This window comes from Camelus dromedarius, chromosome 11 (assembly GCF_036321535.1).
Source record: "Camelus dromedarius isolate mCamDro1 chromosome 11, mCamDro1.pat, whole genome shotgun sequence".
Classification (NCBI taxonomy): Eukaryota; Metazoa; Chordata; class Mammalia; order Artiodactyla; family Camelidae; genus Camelus; species Camelus dromedarius.
The window spans coordinates 59,330,714-59,351,621 of record NC_087446.1 but is presented as its reverse complement, the minus strand read 5'-3'; the positions used below and the strand labels follow the sequence as shown (position 1 = coordinate 59,351,621).

The 20,908-nt window shown below is 49.3% G+C and overlaps 1 protein-coding gene across 1 annotated transcript in view; it reads right to left on the bottom strand.

Moving 5' to 3' along the window:
• The window catches only part of PPM1H (protein phosphatase, Mg2+/Mn2+ dependent 1H), a 227,627-nt gene that overhangs the window by 28,734 nt on the left and 177,985 nt on the right, over positions 1 to 20,908 (bottom strand). Inside the window, exons 7-8 of the mRNA XM_031462356.2 lie at positions 5,546 to 5,609; positions 1,688 to 1,795 (exon numbers count right to left, since the gene is read on the bottom strand). Coding sequence (XP_031318216.2) covers positions 1,688 to 1,795; positions 5,546 to 5,609 — 172 coding nt within the window. The remainder of the gene's footprint in view (positions 1 to 1,687; positions 1,796 to 5,545; positions 5,610 to 20,908) is intronic.

Here is a 20,908-nt window from a genome sequence, read left to right as displayed (position 1 = left end):
AGGGGCAGTCTACAGGCTGGGAAGTCACTGGTGACCTAGCAGAAAGGGGGAGCTGGTCCAAGGGGAGTCCTCTCTGGTAATGTGCAATTGGGAGAGGGAGAAACTGGGGTGTCTGGTAGCAGAGACATATGGAAGGTGGCGGGTCACATCAGTGGCAGAATGACTTCATGCAGGTGGACAGACTCCCACTGCTGGGGTTCTTAAGGCTGCCTTGATTCCAGAACCACCTTCCCTCCCATAAAGCCTGGCTGTCCAAGGGTTCTTCTTGTGGACACCATAAACATCTCTTCTGATATTATTAAAATAAACACCTCCTTTTTTGGAGTCAGCCTGAGTGGGTTTCTGTCTCCTCCAACAGAAAGAACCTTCATTAAGAACACAGCACCTACCCTTGGGGCTCTGTCTAAACATCCTGGGCATTTCTGGAGCAAGGCACTGCTTTAACCATTAATTACACAGCATGCAAACACGGCTGGTTCCCAACTCACACCTCCCTGGCTCTCCTCTGCTGTAGAAACTGGAAACATTTCTCTCTCCTCAAGCCTGCTTTGCAAGCTACAGGTGGTCGCATGACACGGTTCTGGCCAACAAGACGCAAGTGAGCATGTGCGGGGACAGACAGGCTGTCCCTGCTTCCTGCCTGGCAAGAAACTGTGATGCTTGGAGCTGCTGCCTCCATCTTACAACCACGAAGGACAAAAAGCAGAGGTGCCAGCCCTGGCATGTTGGAGGGGCCACACCACCATAAACAGCCACCAAATTCCAGCCTCCTTGTTCTGTGAGAAAACTATACCCTTAAACGACTACTATTTAGAGTTTTCTATAATTCAGAAGCAAAATCTTTTTAAAATAATATAACCTAAAACAGAACTTGTTTCCTGAATTATAAGAAGAAAAAATTTTAACCAAATATATGACACCTTGTTTTTCAACTCCTCCAAACATTGACTGAATGATAAAAGCTTTCCAGGCAATTAAAATCCAAGAGGGGAGAAAGCCCACACGTGAGCTGCTATGCCGTCAGGCAGAAAGCGGAAACACTGCAGAGGCAGCCGCTCTGTGTGCATCTGGAGCAGGGGAGACATGACTTGTGGTTGGGGAAGGGGAAGCAGGAGAAGCATCTGAGTTAAACCCTAGAGAAAGAAAAAGAATTTGGATGTTTGGAGATGGGAGGGAGGGTATTCTAAGCAAAAACAATAGTCTGAGCAGATACGGGAAACTGAAGGTCATATACAAGGAGTAACAAGTTCATTCTGGTTGGTGCACAGGGACAAAGATCAGATTTTTTTTTTTAAGTTAGACCAAATTATAATAAGTTCTGAATGCTCCATGAAGGGGTCTGGGCTTTATTCTCTGAGCTCTGGAGTGTGATTGAAGCTTTCTGAGTAAACAGGTGTCAGAGCAGTTGTTTAGGAAAATTGGCCTGATGGTAATATGTGGGCTGGATTGAGGAGGCAAGAGATGCCGCTAGGGGGCTATGCAGCCATCTGGGCAGGAGGCGAGGAGGGTGGGAAGCAGGAAACTCAATGAGAGAATGGAGTGGGGAAAAGCAGCAGCCATGGGACATACCGCAGAAACACATGTGACCCCAGCTGGCTACTGTCTGGAAATGGGATGTGAGTCATGGGAGGAATAACGTAGAAAACATTTTACTGTACACAATAGAAACCAAAACCTCATGTGGTACCTCTGGAGCTGAAGACAGGAATGGTTTTATGTAGATGTTGGAGTCATGCACCTTCAGATCATGGTCCCCAAGTCCCCTGGTCACTCCAATAGTTGCCATTACTCGGGCCTAGGAGTATAAGCAGAGGGTCATCAGAAACACACATACAGAGAAACATGTACAGTACACGTACAGAAATCTGTACACCGCCACAGTACAGCTGCCAGGGCAGACAGAAGCGATCATCTTCCACTCCCTCCTGCCCCTCTCTGGGCCCCAGGCTGCTAACTTCTGTGGGTAGCTGTTCCCAAGGAAGGGCCCACCAAGGTCACTTATGTACTTGACGAGTGGCTTCTCTAACAATTATCTTGAGTTTAATGGGTTGCTGCCATCTCTTTTCAGATGTCTTTTGTAGAGACTGGAGAGAATGGTGTCCAATAAACTAAATACAATACACCCATGATGTCTGCAGCTACTGAAATCAGTTCACACCAAATCCAACAGGATCCATCCTCCATCCATCCATCCATCCATCTGACCACCCATCAACCATCCCACCCATCCATCCATCCGACCACCGATCATCCATCCCATCCATCCATCCATCCATCCACCCACCCACCCATCCATCTGACCACCCATCATCCATCTATCCACCCATCCATCCATCTGACCACCCATTATCCAGCCCACCCACCCATCCATCCCAACCATCTAGTCCTCCATCTTCTATACACTCATTCTTTTTTTATACACTCATTCTTCAAGTATTTACTGAACACCAGCTATGTCCCTAGTTCTGTGATGAAAGATGTAAGAATGTCAGAGGCAGCCCCTGCCCTCCCACAGCTCCTGTGCTACAGTTTATGGCTGAAGAAAATTAACGGTCAGTGACTTTGTAACCTGCCCTGTTAACATCCGCACGAACGCCCTCTGGGTGGAAAGGAACAAAACATCACTCTGTTGCATGTACACAGGGACCTCATGGCTAAGGCCACATCACCTGCAGCTTTCTCTAAACACTTCCCAGATGCTCTAAGGAAGCAACACTGCTATAACTAACACCCACACCATCAGCCGACTTACCACCTGGGATGCCACAGAACTGCTTCACCCAAACATTAACTGAGTACCTACTACATGCAGACACCACGCAGTGGGGGACAAGTATCTAAGGCCGTGTCCCTACTATAAAGGAACTTGGTAAGGGAGATTTAAGAAGTACATGTCTAATTAACCATACACAGAATATGGCCAAGTGCTGAAAGACACGTAAACAATGGGCTACGTGAGGTCAGAGGAGGTAAAAATTCCGCTAAGAGGATTTCCTGAAGGAAGTGGCACTAAATTTTTGTGCAGAAGGATGGGCAGCATCCGGACAGGTAAATGCAGGATAGATGGAAAGTCATTCTGGGTAGAATGAAGCCCACTGGCTGAACACTTGGATCATAAACACCAAAGCCGGTGTAGGGTCGTGGTTCAAAGACATGAACTTGAATCCTCACTCTAATGTGGGGGTACCAAAAGTAACTCATAAATGCTAAGAAACACTACAATCTAACACATTATCACGATCTTCATCCTACTTTCCCCAAAAGCCTGTGGATTTTGCAGCTCATTTCACATCGGAAGGTGGGAAGGTTTACATTCAAGTGGAAAGGAAACCAGAACACATTTTTGAAAGGCAAGAATAAAAAGAGGTGAAATGTAGACACAAGATGTGAAACCTGGGGACCGCTGGTCAGGCCAGCGGCAGAAACCCTCTGCCCTGCTGGGAGGCTGGCCCGGCTGCCTTCCAGCTGAGAAGCGCTCAACTCAGAACGTGAACATTCCCTTGCATCCTTCCTGCTCCCCTCCCTGCAGGGGCGCCTTCTCCGGCTGGAAAAAGCACGGGGGGTATTTCAGTCCCAAGAAATCTGACGTTTCTGCTAGTTACTGCACTTGTTTACGAAGTCCAGAGGTGCTGCCCACACAAGTCCTTCAAAGCACTGGCAGAAATCAAATGAAAACTAACAGCTGTGGAAGTGTTCTGAAACTTCTGGGGAGGTGTGTGCAGAGGAGGAGGAGGAAAGCCCTGCAAAGGATCTGGACAGGGCTGATGTGTTGCAGTTGTAAAGTAATCTCAAGAGATCACGGAGTCCTGGGACAGAGGTGGTGTGCCATTTTGGCACAGGGCACACCTGGAGCCGCACTGGCTTTTAAATAGGTCAACAGGTACAGCGACAGAATTCGCCAGAACTGTCAAGCCGCAGTTAACTGAAATGCTGGAGGAACATGATGTCCTGGGGAACTGAACTTTTTGCTGAACTGGGAACACTCACGCTTCTTTAAATCTCACTGCTGAGAATCCTCGAAGAACACATTTATCCACTTTCCTGCTGAACCAAGGAGAGTATAATGAACATAACTGAATAGCTTATTAAATATTTATGCATTTACTGACGGCCTGCCATGCATCATGCACCAGGCTAGACAGGTACGAGGGGTACAAGGGCAACAGGATGTGGTCCTGAGCTGACTGGAATGCACTCGGTAGCAGCAGGGCAATACTGAGAATCTCAGCACCACAAAAAACGGCAGCTGCGGACCTAGGTCGCTGGGCTGAAGGTGCGCCCTGGGTTGAAGGACACACGTAATCCCACCAGGAACAGAGCCTTTCCCTGTTGTGACTCTCAGCCAAGGATGGGGAGGTCAAAGGTGTCCATCTCCAGCACAGGGGCAAGTTAGTTTGAAAAGTGATGCCTATATTGGTCAAACATTCGTGTTTTATTTCCCTCTGTGCAATGTCTCTTTGTGGTGAAATCACTACTGGGTTGCACTGAGCCCAGAACCTAATGCTGTGTGCTCTCTCTCTCTCTCTCTCACACACACACACACACACACACACGCGCGCGCACATGCACACGTACATGCCCCCCCACACACACTCAAGATCTGCCCATGAAGGCATCCTTCAGTTTTCTTATGAGTCACTTCTTTCTGATAAAAGCTATCAAATGCTGAAAGAATTTCAGTTGAAGATTCTTCTTAACATGACCACATTTTTCACTTCTAATTGGAACTCTCAGCACCTAGATGAAATGTATTTGTGTTCGGAGGAAGAATGCAATGATTCAGAAGGTATCTGTTCTTCCTGGGAAATGGCTTCTAAGATTCCTTATCTCGGCTGTGGGACTGCAACCCCCTCCCACCCTGCTCAGAGACCACTTTAAGATCGACAGCCTTCCTTGGGCTCAACAATGTTCGCTTCTGACTGGGGCCTGGGGAGCTGGTGATGGATGGTCTTTGCGATCTCAGCCTGGAACCTGGTCCGTGGGCCCCGAGAGTCTCATCAGGGTGAAGCTCAGGATCCCTGCCTGTCGGCGGGTGGAGAAGCTGCCTTGCCAAGTCCGAGCTTCCACAGCGGGGGGTGTGGGGCCCTAGTTGGGGGGGGCCGTGGCTCCACATGGGGTCCCAGCCCTCCCCGGCATGTGACTCCGCCTGAGCGGGTTTAACCTCGGGATCCCAGCTGCCTCATCCACCACAGGGATACAAGACAGCCAGCTCCACCTGCCTCGTGGCTTGTTGTCAGATACACGACGAGATGATGTATGTGAAAGTGGCCGTGTTTAAACACTGTAAAAACTCATTCAGACGGATGGGGAAGGGGGACGTTACTTTCACAAAATTGACTTTAGTCCCTTGTGCTCACCACCCCCGTCCCCTAACCCTGCATCTCCTGGGACCCTCAGGACAGGAAGCCTGAAGGATGATGGAGGTGACATTCTTTCAAGCTGTCAGGGCTGGAAAATCACGAGCTGCTGAGGGGAACACACAGATTGCCGTGGGCTCCGTGGAGACGAAGCCCCGTTCTCCCAGCCCCGGGAGGGCAGCGCCTACCTTCTTTCCTTCTCCATATATAAGGGGAAACTTCAAGTCATCATCCTCAATGGTTTTGTATGCCCTGTAGGGGGATAAACAACATTAAAAAAAAAAAAGGCTTGCACTCAGTCCGTGACCTGCTGCCCCGCCAGGCACTCTGCTTTCCCTGAGACGCCATCCGCTCAGCACACTGCCAGTCTCTTTCTGTACAAAGACTTACTCTCCCTACAGAATTGTGTGTGTGCATGTACATATTTTAACAAGCCAGAAAATACCAAGTCTTGATATGCTTGAAGAGAGAGGAAATGAGCTGGCATATTCACATTCAGTGAGAAGGGGAGAGAGCTTTCTGTCCCGAGCGTTTCTGCAGTGCCCGTGCCGTGAGCCAGCAGCCCCGCAGCGGTGGGGGGGTTCCCGTCACTGGTCTGAAGCTGTGAGAACCAGCAGCGCTCGGCTCAGAGACGGACGGAGGGCGAACCTGCTCCGAGAGCCAGGTCTCACCTCCCGGGCTTGTTTACGCCAAAGCAGCCGCACGCTGGGATGGCTGGAGAAGGAGTATGTAGGGCCCACTTGACCTCAGTATGATATTCAAGGTTGGCAGAAAAATCCTTTGTTTCATGATAGCTGTTAAATGGCCATTCGACACACAGAAAGAAAATCCAGTTTATGCTTCAGTGGTTTATTCCAGACATGGTTGTCCAGATGCCAGTGCATACACAGCGGAGGCTGGCCAGACTACGGTGAGAGAGCAGGTGGAGGCCACGTCGTGCAAGTTTACTCACAAGGAAGTTTAAAAAAATAAATAAATAAACCAAGCAAACAACATGGGACCCAGTTACTAGCGGTATCACCCTGGGCGAGCAGCTCTGCCTTTTTGGGTCTCTGTTTCCTCACCTGTGAAGTGAAGATAACCACACAGGATGCAAAGAGCTTAGCACAGTAAGTACTCACGTAGTGGTAGCTATCATACTCAGTAGGTAAGTAATACTTGGCACATCTTTCTGCAAAATGGGGAAAGCATTGCCCATTCACTTCCTCAGAGATGTAGTAGGAAGACAAGTAAAAGATGGGGTAGGCTCTGCTGGGTGAGAGGCTAGAAGCAAGATGCTTTCTAAAACAATGCCTCCTGTGCTCACTTTGGCAGCACATACACTAAAATAATGTCTCCTGAATGCATGGGAAAAACCTCATCTGTGACCTAGTCTCCTGGTCCTGGATCTATCTAGGCAGCTTGGGAGTGAATCTGACATCAAATTCATGGAGGTGATTCATATACAGAAGAATGCAACCCAATTGAAAAAGGGTTCGACTCCAAAGCTAAAGCAGGCACGTCCTCATTTCCCAGGAAGTTACTTGGTTAAGTGGTTCTTTCCTGGTGCACAGAGGGTCAGTGAGATTTTGGCACTGGCGGTGCCCAGTCGAGCACTGCTTTCTGTGCAGCCCAGGGCGAGTGGATAAGCCTCTCTGGACCTCCGGAGGATCCTCGTTAATCAGAGCGGGCAAACAGTGGGGGTCGCTCGTGGCCTTACTGCGAGGATTAAAAAGGGCTTAGGAAGTAATTAGCACCGTGCCTGGCACATGCCAAAGGCTTGATAAAAGCTAGTTACTGCTGCTGCTGTCAAGTGAGCCCATTCCATTCAAATGCTATGAATGGAATTTTCAAAAAAGGAACCGTACTATTTCCCTCCCTCAATCTACCAAATTAACACAGAGTGGAAATAGCTACTTCGATGTTTCTGTACTCACGTGAACTATTTCAAACACTGTGGTGCACAAGTCACTCGAGGGACAAACAGAGCTATTATTAGAACTCACTCAGCTTAGGGACTGAATGAGTTTGCAGACCAGCAGTTCTCAGTCTTGGCTGCAAAGGGGATCACCAGGGATGGCTTTCAAAATCCTGATGCTCAGGTCACCCCTCAGAGCAATCGAATCTGAACCTCTGGGGTTGGGACCCAGGCACCAGGAAAATTTTTAAAAGCTTCCCTGGTGATTCTAATGGGCAGCCATGATTGAGAACCACTGTCGTAGACCAAGGTCATTAGCTGACATTCACAATCGGTTGAGCAATAAGCCCCTCATCGGTTTGACCCTAAAGATAACAGACTACGGGACTGAAAGGAGAGGGGGGTAATGGCCTGAGAAAGGCTGTGAAATGGGCATAAACAGGGCTCGGAAGGAACAGAGGAGAGTTAGAAGACAGGTTCAGATCGAGAGAGGACACGGAGGGGACTGTCCCTGGGGAGGGGCTGGGGCCAGGAGATCTAGGCACAGGAGTCTGGAATCACGCAGGAGGCAGATGGCGGCAGCTCTAGAATCACTGGCTGGAAATTACTTAGGGCTCAGCGGAGACAGGCTAAGAGCACTCTTAACAAGCTTGAAAAGGTGGCGAGGAAAGCTGTCCTCTGTTCCACCACCAGCCCGGGGGACCCAGCTCTCTCAGGGTGGAGAATTGCAGGAGAGTGAAGTCTGTCCCCACAGCTCTGAACGGCAGACGCCCACCTTGGAGTTGTCACGCCCAGCAGCAAGGCCACTGCAAATTCTAATATTCTATTTTAGCCTCTGGTCCTGCATTTTTGAGAACAACACAAAAATAAAAATTGAAAAGACAACTCTGGAAAAGGAAGGTTTATTTGGTTCCTGCCACTGTTGGTTTTCAATCAAATATGAGCCCTCTCCACCCACCGCAACAAGTGACCAGCATGAATAACTATAAACAGAGAAAGAACAGCACACCCCCCTCCTCGGGCCTTCGGAGCCTTAAGCACAGTTCATCACGTGAAGGTAGGTGGACATCCCTCCACAGTTCAAGTCTTGAATAAAGAATAAAACACTCAAGAGTTAAAACTGGCAAGGTGATTAGACTGTGTAGATTAATGGCAGCTAGTAACAGTGCCAGCAAGCTGTGGCTGACTGATTCCCTTCTACAGGCCAGACGCTGGGCTGGCTGTTCGTGTACCGTGTCTAAAATCTCTCACGGACCCTGCAACGTCCTGTCTTACACAGCAGGAGACTGAGGCTCAGAGAGGTTAAGTTACTCTCCCAAGATCGTATCCCGTGTGAGTGGCCCTAAAGCTAAACCCAAACTGTCCCAGAAAACACACCAAAGAAATGTGACGTCAGGACTTAGGTCTAGGGGTTTGTCATTCTAGTTAAAGAGTCTGAAATGAGACCCTTCCTGTCCACCTCTCAGTGGGTGAAAAGCAGGCCTCTGATGACGGGGGACTTTGGCAGAAGAGGAAGGGGCAGAGCAGAAGGTGACCGTGAGTAGCTGTCTTGCAACACAGTCCACAGGGGAGCACAGAGGAAAGTCGGGGAAGCAGCAGTCCATGCTCCCGCCCTGCCAGCCCGTCCCGGGTCCTCCCCGCCGGGGCCCGGAGGCCCACAGAGCCCTGTCCACGGACAGCAGGCCTCCCACAGTTGGTCCCTATGCTTTAAGGGGCCTCCACAGCTTCTGCTCCTCATATGACATTATAATCTATGTCTAGGCTGCGGGCTTCAGTCTGTCTGCTTCCCACGCATCCTGGGCGTCCATTCTCCCCAGCTGGGGGAGGTGGGAGGCTAGGCAGAGGCTGCAGCTAGAGAGCTCTAGACACAGAGGGCCCCGGGACCCAAGATTAATAGAAAATGTCTATTCCTCCACAACAGATCCTATGTCTAAAATCCTGATTAAATTTTTAAAAACCTCCCCAAACAGATCACTCACGAGTTTTACAGCGACATAAATGACCAGACACCGTATTCAAATAATTACTCGTTACAAGAAAGCAAAGCTGAAAAGCTCAGGAAAGAGTTTTAGACTAACTCTTATTTGGAGTCGATTCCTTTATGAATATTTAGGAGGCCAACTGACGAAAGGATGAGATGTGAAAGAAGAAACGCAAGGCTTAAAAGGGCTAAAATAAATTAAAGGGCTTTCCCTAACTCCAGGCAGCATCCACAGCAGTTCCCATTAAACATTTTTTAAAGCACGTGTCATAGTTCCCCTTGCAGTGTTGATTCTGCAAAGCTGAAAAGACAAGGCCCCACTGCTCTGGGCCTCCTAGGAGATGCTGCGCCCTGGACGAGACCTCAAGGCCACCAAGTCAGCTGTGCCCCAACTCCCTCCTGCAACACCCCTCCCGCTGGTCCTGACCGCTGTCATCAGATGGGCTGCTGGAGACAGTTGTTGTCCTGGGAGCTTACAGGACCGACTTTATGGTACCCTGGGGCTGTCTTCCGGAAAAATATGAAATAAATCTAGTCTCTCTTCTTTTGAGAGCTCTGCAAACATTTGTTTCCTTTTTCTTTTCTCCAAGTTTCCTCTTTCCTAGTTTCGTCAACTGTTCTTCACAGGACCTGAGGCACCATCCCTAATCACTCAAGTCACCATCCATTCAACCAATATTTATTAACTGAGCACCAAATGCTGTGGGAGGGGCCCTCTGGGAGCCTCCTCATTTGTCAGCATCCTCAACAAATGGCACTCAGAACTGAAAACACTTAAAATGTGGTCCACAAAAGAATGAAATGATTACTTCTTTGGCTTGGACCCTGCTCTCTTTAAAATGACTGCAGCTTATGTTTGCATTATGCACAATACACGTGTCTGTGTGCTTTAGGGTCCTAGATTGAAACGATGAGTGAAAACAAACAAAAACTCCAACCAAACAAAAAGCCCAGTCAGTCTACAAGAAAAAAATCCTGAGAAGATTTCCTGACTCATCATCTTCCTCCAGCTGACACTTAGACAATGAAAATTTTACTCTGAATGGAAAACTCCACTGCCTCTATTAATTTCATCTTGCAAGTTTCAGTCCATTTTTCCAACCCACCAAGGGATGTCTGAATTCGTATCTTTTCATCCAAAAAAATCACCTGTCCTTCTACGCTATGTCACGTTAAACTTGATAAGCAACTCTTCATCTGGGTCATTGAAAAAAAATGCTAAGCAGAACCAAGCCATTAGAGACCTTCCTCCAGGCCAGGCTAATCAGACAAGTACCAACATTTCTTGAAGGCAAGTGGATGAAGGGAAGTGCAATTCGAAAAACTGCTCTTTTCTGGTAGAAAGGCACAGAAGACAGCATTCAAGACTAGAGGGGAGACAACGAGATATTCATGTTTTAATTAGTGGGTGGGGGGGTGGGGGGAGATTCAGGATTTAAAAAACCTGAAAACACTGATCCAAAGAGACACTGTCCTCATGAATTTAGACCCTTTGGGTGCAGCTCTCAAGCCATCTATGAAGCAACTTAACTGAACTATTATCAACACAGTGTTTCTCCATCTTGTCCAAAGACTAAAAGAAGAAACCATTGAGTTTCCTACAAAGTCAGAATACGTCCATGGACACTACTGCCATGATCAACCAGCTTCGAAACCCCATCAAAAAGGTGGAGACTGCTAACTGAGTTTGGCTTGTTAGTGAATCCAAGCGGTTCCCCAGATGATACCACTTCCAGTGGATGCTCATCCTTCCGACTGCTCGTACTCCTAAGGCAAGAGGGAGGCAGTGACTGCTCCCCCTTCAGATCCACCCTTCCAGGCTGAGGCTCGCTCACTGCCCCTCTGTCCGCTCACACACCCCCTCACTGTTCAGCACACTCTCCCGCCCTCTCTGAGGACTTAGGTCTGGGCGCACAGGCTGCTGCCCCACTCTTGCCCCTGCTGTTATCCTCAGCAGTCTTATGTTTTGATGGTGCTTCTGGAATCGCGACTTTACAAATCCCACCTTCCTCCTGGTGGCCTTCTTCACCTGCCTCGGCACCTGGTCACGTGGGCTGCACCAAGACCACCCTCTCCCCTGAGATCCGCACTCTAGCCTCCTCCCCTCGGACTCCCTTGCTGGGGCTCTCAGGCCAGGCCCCCTCCTTGGTTCCCCCCACCCCTTCTAACTACCTTCTGGCTACACCTGTTTCGGGACCCAGCCTCCACTTGTGGCAAATGTTTAAAGTAATCTTCTTGCTAACAGCCTAGAATTCCTCACCTTCTTGATCCTCTCATAAGAAGGAAGCATAGTAGGAACTGAGTATTTTGTTTACACATGTCATAGCATCTTCTTCTGCCCACAGGACTGCAGCCGCCCACCTGGCCTCCCTGCAATACTCTGGGCGAGAGAAGGTGGTGCCAGGGCTGGAGCGACGGCAGTGAAGGTGTCGGAAACTGTTCAGTTTTGTCCTCTACCTCTATTCTCACAGCAACCAGAGTAATTATTTTAAAATGTCAGGTAACGTCATTACCCTACCCAAACCCTCCAACGGCTTTCCCATCATACCTGAAATAAAAGCCAAGTAATCAGATGACCTTCTTTGAAAACTCGCTCCCCACCCCTAAATTTCCTATGCCCCTTCTCTGTTTATTTTCTCCACTGCTCCCCTGGGCACCCTGCCCTCCCCTGCTTTACTTCTACAAGGATGGAGATTCTCGCTTTGCTACCTGTGGTATCCCCAGTACCTAAAAGAGTGCCCCGTGTATCACAGGAGCCCAACAATACTCGATTAAGTGAGCGAATCAGTGAATGCTACTTATCCCAGGCAGTGGCTTTACTCTGCCCTTAATGTATTTTCTTGTTCTTTACGTATTTAAAAAACAAAAGCAGAGAGTCTTCTTGCTTTCTTTTCCATGACTGCTTTCTAAGGCTCCCTGGCGCTGGCCGCCGCCCCTGCTCACTCACAGGCGCACCTGTTTCCTGCCCTAGGCGTGGCTGGCTGTGTGCTGCTCCTTGGAGTCTTCTGACACATTCTCTGAACATCTGAACCCGAGAGACCCCCCGACAGCCACAGCGATGTCCTTTCACCCTCCTGATGGGGGGCAATTATAGGACTCCTCCAGGATGAACACCTCTTGTCTCTGTCAGTTTTGTCATTTTTATCAGAAAACCCCTTGCTTGTATTTTCAGACTGGCCGCCAGGCTTCCCAGTACATCTTCCCCAATGGCTTCTCTTTTAATCCAGTCATCACTCCTCGGCTTGAAACTCTCCATTGGCTTTCTAGCACCTTAAAATATAGCCCAACGACCAGGCCCTCCACGGTCTGACCTGTGACACTGCTCTGAAGCCTTTTATGCTCTGCCACATGCTCGTAACGCTCGTCTTCTTGCTGTTTCTTTAACAAGCCACGGGGCCTCACCCTTCCCTCTGCCTGGGCCATTCTTCCTCCAGCTCCACCCAGCGCCGGTTCCAGTTCCCGGGCATCACTCAGAGTGCCTTGTCCGACTGCTCCTCTAAAAGGATGATGCTCCCGGCTCCTGCTTCAGTTTTTCATGGCACGTACACAGCACAATCTGAAACTACCTTACTTATTAATTTGCTTGTTGATATTCTGCCTCCCCCTTTAGAACAGTAGCTTCGTGAAGGCAGGGATCTTGTCTTACTCACTGTTATATCCTCACATCGACAGCCGTGCAGGCACATCGTGGATGTCAAGGAGATGCTAGCTAAAAGGATGAATAAATGAATGAAGGCTTCCTCCTTCGCACACGAGCTTCCCCCTGAAGATACACTGGAGTCTTGGCTTCCCCTGTATATTTTTCCTTAACAGAAAGCTTTTCTATGGCTGAAATTCGCGGTTGAGTCCTATCAGTGATACCTTGGATTTTTGTTCACCCCATTATATTAAAATTTTAGGTTCCCTTTTATCACCAACAAAACTATAAAAAATGGCATTTATGATCCTCTTGTTTATTACCTTCTCCTGATAATTCCCAACTATCACCTCCAAAATGGTAGCTTTGGCTGCAGTGGTCCTCCAGGGTCTACGGTGCTGTCTAGACACCTCCTTCATTCATATGAACTCAGGCTAAAGGCTACTTGTGAAGGCAAGTCCCCCACTTGGAAAAGTTCTCTCTCGTCTTTGCTGGATTCCTCCATTTCCAGCTAGACCCCCACTCTGACTTCATAACCCACAGACCACGGACCCCAAGGTTGTGCTTTGGCATCAACCACAGACCACTTCTCATGATCTCCCTTCTCTCCTCAGTCATGACTTTAAACTAGAAAGAGGGATAGAAATACCACTTGTTTCCCTCAGTCTTAATTTCCTGAGTGGGACTTCAAAGTCATGTAAGAATGTGACCCCTTCTTAGGGTTGTGATGGACCCTCTTCTTTCGGGGACCAACTCCTCTCGACCACCCCTGCGTGTGACTCTGATGACACACACCAGTGAGTCACATTCTTCCACTCGCTGACCTCTCGACTCAGTCTTGGATGTCTCTCCTCCCCGGAGAGTCTTTCTTCCTGGATTCTCCCCGCCTGGCAGAGCCCACTGTGGGCGGAGAGTCAGAGGTTCGGAAGTCACAGCTCAGTCCTCACGTGGACCAGCCCTGTGAACCTGGGAAAGTCCCACCACCGCACTGAACTTGCTTCTTCAGCTCTTATTCTTCAGGGAAGTTTGCAAGGATTAAATGCAAATATGTCTGGGAGAGCCCTTGGGGAAGGCTAAGGTGCTATTTAGCTCTAAGTCACGGCTGCCGGGGTCCTGGGAGCCTCTCTCCTCACCGCGGAGGTAGGGCGTGGATAACTGGTCACCACAGGCATCTCCCCAGGAAAGCTGCTTCCTGCAGAGCGCCCAGGACACCCCAGTTCATGCTTTCCCTACTGTTGCTAATGACGGCAAAGCATAAAGGACAGCCCCTGTGCAACTTTATCCAGAAAGGTCTATGGTTCCACTGCAGAGCGAAGACTCAGAGACTCAGAAGGATATCTCAGGGCTCCTAATCTAAAGCACGTGCCTCGGGTTTGGTCCAAAATAGTCATAACTGGAGAATTTCCTCCCTCAGCTTCTCGCCCTTGTCAGAGGGAGGTAAAAGCTCCAGGAAGTCTCATTCGACCCAGAGCAGAAACTAACTGCGAGGCAGACAGAGGCTCATCTCCTAGGGGCTGAGCACGTTCAGATGGGAGGACGGTGGACATGGCGTCTCAGTCTCTGGTCCCCATGACTGCCCTCCTACAACCAAATCTCAGCAGAAGTTTGAATCCCAGAAGACCCGAGATGCAGCATCCCCCAAGCCGAGCTGGTCAGGAACAGACACACGCCTGGAGCCCAAATGCGGCTTTTAAGAGCTTGGCATGACCCCAATTATGCAATTCACAGAATCCGCTGAGGCTCTCCCTCGACTGGCCTCTCTCTGCACCCATCCTCCCCAGACCTTCCTGGAAAAAGCAGCGCAGGACTGGCAGTCACCTCATGCTTCCTCTTTCCTGACAGCCATCTGTACTGCCAAAGGGATCAAGCCCAAAGCCTAATAACCACAGAGCGCAGCTGGCGGGGGCTGCCTCCTGCTCCCGCGGGCGACCCCGTAGCGGGCGGCCCCCTCTGCCCCTCGCTGCGGGAACATCTGGGCATGCGTTTCCTTTAACCTTTTGGTATTTTGTCAGGTCTTCCTCTTACGTTTTTTACGTCTTAACTTTTAAGAGGCCCCTTTTCCTGGTTTTAAAGATTCAAGTTAAGAAATCTGCACACCCTCCCTAACCTCAAATTTCTTAAATTTGTCTTTGGATCAAATCTTAATCTGCGGGAAAAATGCCCCTCAACTGCCAGGCAGTGGGGTCCCAGGGTGAGCTGGAGGAGGCTGAGAAGCGTCCCCTACCCGGCAGGCAGTCTGAGGGTCTAGAAGCATCTCTGCCGTGGGCTCGCCACTGCGGCAGCAGACCCTCTTTATTCGTAAATCTAAGTTTTGAGGGATGAGGTCATATTCTGATGCATTAGGTCCCTGGATTTAAGTGCTAGGAATTGTCATCAGGGGTTATCTTGATTCCATGATTCCTAGGAAAGGCCCCTGTGAGGCCAAGGCTGTACAAACAAATGCTACTTCACTTTCCTCCTTTTGGTCCTTGGACTGTCATTTAAGTTAGTTGATGCCTGCAGGCCCTGAGCTACAGACGAGTTGATGTGCTGGTGCTAACACAGTGCAACAGTCTGGATTCAGGCACACACAGCATGCTTGAATTATAAGGGTGTGATTCATATTTGGTGATACCATTGAAGAGAGCAGGCAGGTGCAGTGCAGCCTAGCCTGGGTATGTCCGGCTGTGATGGGAAACAAAAGAAAGGGGGAACCTTCTGTTGCTCTCTGCAAGAAACTTTCTCCGTGCTGGGGCCCAAGCTCTGTTCTCGCTGTTGCAGCTGACCTTTAGGAAACCTTCCCCCACCGATGAGGAGGGGTGGCCCACAAGCCCTGGGACAAAGCCTACCTCTCCCCTTGCTCCCTTCAGCATCCCTGAACCGGATCCTGCCTGGAGTTCTGGGAGTGGTAACCATGTCTCTCTTCTGGCCTAAACACTCCTCTTCCTACTGCCAGGCCTCGGGGTGATGGCAAGAGGCAACAGAGCATGTCACTGCTCCCTGTTCCCTGGGAACCTCCACTGGGTTAGAGGTTTCACACTTCATAACTTACAAAGACACTGTCAATCTTGTTAACCCAGTGTCCACCCAAACATACCACAAAAGTCAGTATCTACCCTTACCGTGTGACAGCCGCTTTGACTTTTCTCCCTGTGCTGCTTAACTTGTTTAAAATGCTCATCTCCATACACCAAGTCGATTTTGCCACCCCCGAGCGGGCCCCTCCTCACAGCTGGAAATGTGGGGAGAGGGAAAGAACCCGCTCCTAGGAGCTCCAGATCAGGAGCTCAGGCTTTGACCGGATGAGAGCGACAGGCTCCACCGGATTCATCCAGCAGTATTCACTGAGCACCCGCCGGTGCCGGGCCCTAGCACAGCTGCTGGGAAGAGGGAGCTGAATAAACGAAGGGCCGTCTCTTGACTTGTGGGCCCACAGTTAGCAGCGGAGAAGGACTCACATGGAAGACAACGCTGTGAATCAGTCCTGAAAACATAATCAATCATGCATACATGCAAAACAGGATCAATGATACATCAGGGTAAAACATCCTGGATGACTTTTAAGGAAATTTTAGGTTTGGAAATTCTGTCTGAGGCGGCATCCACTTGGTGTGCATTAGCACTTGGCGAGGAGAGCGTCATATTCTAATCAATAACATTTAAATCTCCCACAGGTATGAATCCGAGATCCTTGTTTTATGAGCACACAAATATGGAATGATTTCCGCTTCCTCAGGGACCACTCATCCTGAAACAAACATGAATTTCATCGACACTGGCCTGTATGGTGTATGAGACCAAGTCAGTATGTACCAATCAGGAAATAACCAAAACTGACTCCGTGTCTACAAATAGTGGGGAGAAAATAGCAAACTGTTTGCTACAAAGAGGGTTTTAGTGCAGAGGCCAGTCCTCCACGCCGCCTTGCAGCCCTGCCTTACAAAGCTCCCTTCCTGGGCCGCACGGGCATTTGTGTCCCTAGCACTAAGCCCTGCAGCACCCCAGGCAGAAGCCCTTCCACCTGGGGCCTCCAACCGGTGCTACGTCCTGGCAGTACTTCCATTCAAGCGCCTGTGAGCCAGTAACACCGCCCTGGGCAAAGCTCAAGTATCCCCGCTCTTCTGTTCTATCTTAAAAAGCCATGAGAATTTTGCATATGCATACACACCATCATTTATTTCAACGCACACAAATATCCTCTCCCCTCCCAAACCTTCTGGGAAATTCGACGCTTATCCTGTGGATTTCTATACTCTTCTGGAATCCTCTGCTAAGCCCCACGTTACTCGAGCCCCAGGGTAAGAAGCACAGGCCTGGGCCATGGCTGCCAGCCTTGGCGGTGGGAGGACCACACAGCACCCTCGGCTCCGGCATCAGGGTGGTCCTACTGCTTTAGGGGATGGACCTGCAAAGGTAGCAACTGTTAAGGTTTCTGCCATCACCTCACCCGACACGTAGAGAGTTCTAATACGCCCACCACGTGGGGCGTGCTCGCGCCGCGCTAGGCACGGTTCTAAGCGCTTCTATTTTAACAACTCTTACGATTCTTAGAACCACCTTGTAAGACAGGTATTAACATTAAGCCCATTCACTAAGGAAGAAAATGGAGGTCACACAGCTAGGGAACAACAGAGGTGACGTTCACGGCCAGATCCGCTGCAGAGGGCCCTGTGCTCTTCACCACGGTTCCCTGCCCATTCTTGGAAAGCTGTGAATCTGCGTAAATACCACAGCGTGGCGTAACATGCAACAGGACTGCTTCATTACTGATCTCCATCCTCAGAGTCTATCACACAAATTTTTAAAGTCTACCTCCTTTCCAAGTTTTGACAGCAGTCAGTCTCTTGGAAGTTGGAACACACCACTTGCTCAGGCTGCCGCTTCGCGGCAGTAAGGTGGATGTTCGAGGGCGCTGCAGAATTAGGTTTAACCTGAGGTCTGGCTCTCAAGGTGTTCTGTTGATGATAAACTGAGAGACTTTCAGCTTCTCACCGGGTGACCCAAGGACACCAAGAGGGTTGGAAAACTTTAGGCGGGGGCGGGGGGTGGGCAGGGCGGAGTACCACTCAGGATGAACAGGGATGAGAAACCAGCAAGTTCGATGCCCTGGGAGCATGGCCTCCAGACCTAGCCCAGGTATTCAGTCTGAGCTGGGTTACGGGCACAAGCGTCAATAAGGAAAAAGAAAGGCTCAACTCAAATCTGACTCGCTGTTACAGCGCCAAGGGCTTTATCGCCCCTTATCCCCCTCTCAGGTCCCACCCACAGGCCCCTGCCGGGCACAGTCCTTGGCCAAGCGAGGTGGACAAGGAGGTTCCCAAGCACCAGCAGGAGGATCAGCAGAGGGCTGGAGCCACAAACCTGCTGAAGAGCCAGCCTGCCCAGTGCGGGTTAGTTTCTCACAGCTGTTGCTCACAGGCCTGGTTAGAATGCCTGGGGCTGGTCAAGGTCAGTATTTAAGAATATACAGGAATCACTTGGGAGGTTTTTTTTTGTTTGTTTTGTTTTTAAAAAAGAAAAAAAAACCCAAAACAGATTCCAGAACTTCAGGGATTCTGGAAAGTTTAATAATCAACCCAGATGAAAAAGCTTCACTGTGGGTAAACATTCCTCTGACAGTTTGGGTTTGAGTTTGTCCTACACTTGACTGTAAGCACCATGAGGGCAAGCACTGTTTTCATCTTTGTTTCCCCAAAGCCCAGCACAATACTCAGTTTGCTGAATGAGTAAGTGACGGTTAAAACCAATCACTGGCAGAGAAGGCGCCCAGCGCGCTGTCCTTTACGCCACTGAGCAGGAGGAACAGCACTGGCTCGCCCCAGGAGGCTGACACGGCTGGTTTAATCCCAGTGGAATCTGAAGCCAGAATTGGCAGAGTATTAATAAAGCGAAGAATAAAAAGTAGATGTCTCACCAGCATTTTGAGTCCTTACAAAAGATGTGTGTTTAGCGCTTCACCGAGGGACAGACCTAAAACTTTACACGTGCTCTGAATAAGTCTTGGATTGATTCATCTAAAGGTCAGAGGAACATGAAGGCAGGATGAGATCTTTCAGAGTGTGGAGTGGTGGGCCTCCAATTTTATGTGGACTCCTGAGGTGAGCCCAGAACCCGGGGGTTTTAAACCGGCAACCCAGCTGCTTCTGACAAGGATGCCCCCAGGCCACGGTGGGTTAGTGCCTTTATGGGACTGTCACCTTGAACCCAGCAACACTAATTTCCTACTCTGAAACCTAGTGAGCAGAGAAGAAGTGGCAGGGAAAAGAAAAAACTTCACCTATCTCTGGTAAGAGAGGAATTTTATAACGTAAGCCATGTAGGGCGGACACAGGGAAACGTCTCCTTGGCAGGGAGGCAAAGTACCTGGAACTTTGTCGGAGTGTTGTAGCACTCACTTCTTTGGAATTTCCTTAAGAACAGGATCTTAGAAGTAGGCTGAGGACTGGCCCATATGTCCTTCTAAATACACCATCAGCTCTGTATTTCTGTCCCGCTGTGTGTCATTTTCAGACCTTACAGAGGTGTAGAGCTCTTATGGGTGGAAAGATAAAATTATGTTATTGCCATCTTAGCATGGCATTCAGAGTTTCCCTAATTTACGCCTTAGGCTGCCATCGGGAATGTTATCTAGCCAATACCTACTAATAAGTGCGTATAGGGGTTTCAAACCCTGACATCCCTCTGTGCTGGCTGACAAGTAATGACTGTCCCAAGCCCCCGACTGCCCACATCTGCTGCTCCGGACCCTCCCCTGGAATCCCCATGATGTAAATTAATGCCTGGCACAGCAGGGGGGTTCTAGGACCCAGATGGAGCCGATTCCTCCATGCTGACTGTCAAAATATTTTGAATATTACCTCTGCCTCTCACATTCCCCAAACACGAGACTTATCTTCATGCCTCTGGGCTTCTACTTGCGCTGCACTCTGCCCAGAATGTCCTTCCCTCCTGAAACTTCTGTTTCAGACCTCTGGTTCAAACACAACTTCCCCCATGTAGTCTTCCCAAGTCCCAGTCTCCCCTCCTCAAAGCCACTGCTCCCTCTTCCACAGCCAAGTGAGCCAACGGTCTCTTCTTCAAACCCCCTTTTCATAAGCCCTCTATTCTGTCTTGCTTTAGTTATTAATGCACAAATTCCAACACCTCTACCTTCCTCGCTCCTGAGATTTTAAGAAAAGATTTATAGGAAAAATGGGATTGTCCCTGGGCTAGCTGGCCATCTCTATGAAGTGGACGCAGTCTTTTCTGATAAGATCTTTCCTTTGCGAGGACACGCTTCGGGCACTAAGGGGCTGGGTAACCCAGCTGCTCGGCTATGGCTCAGGAGGGCTGCAGTGGTGCCTCAAAAGGTGCCCAGCATAGAGGAAGACGTAAAATCTGTGTATGGATTAAATAAAAAAAAACTAAAACAAACAAAGAAAAAAACCACAAATAAACTAAAAACACCCTGTCCTGCAGCCCCTAGGGACAGGAGGGCTTCCAATTGTACCAAGGGGGTGTCTTCTCACAGAGAAGGGCCCCCGTTACCTGTGCTCACCTGGGACAGCAGCTGCCCGGCGGAAGTGGCCAGCGCACCCTGACCTTGCTTCAGTGTCTTGCTTCTCTTGAACTGCCTTCCATATACACACACTACTTTATATAAAATAAACGACCAGGATTTATTGTATAGCACAGAGAACTATAGTCAATATCTTGTAATAGCCTATAGAGGAAAAGAATCTGAAATACATATGTGTATAACTGAATCACTTTGCTGTGCCCCTGAAACAAACATGACATTGAAATCAACTATATTTCAATAAATAAATAAACTGCCTCCCTTTTTCTTTTAAGTTTCTAGCCCCTCGTTACAACTGAGAAACAAGCACCTCAACACTTATTATGAGGGTGTAAACCTCCCGAGTCAAGGACCAGACCTTGCTGACTCTTCCACCCTCCATCACATCTAATGACTGCATTAACAGACACGTAGAGCATTTACGACAAGCCGGGCTTTGTCTGACGCACTGGAACATACTAACTCATGCCAGCCCATTATTAGGTTCTGTCATTAGCCC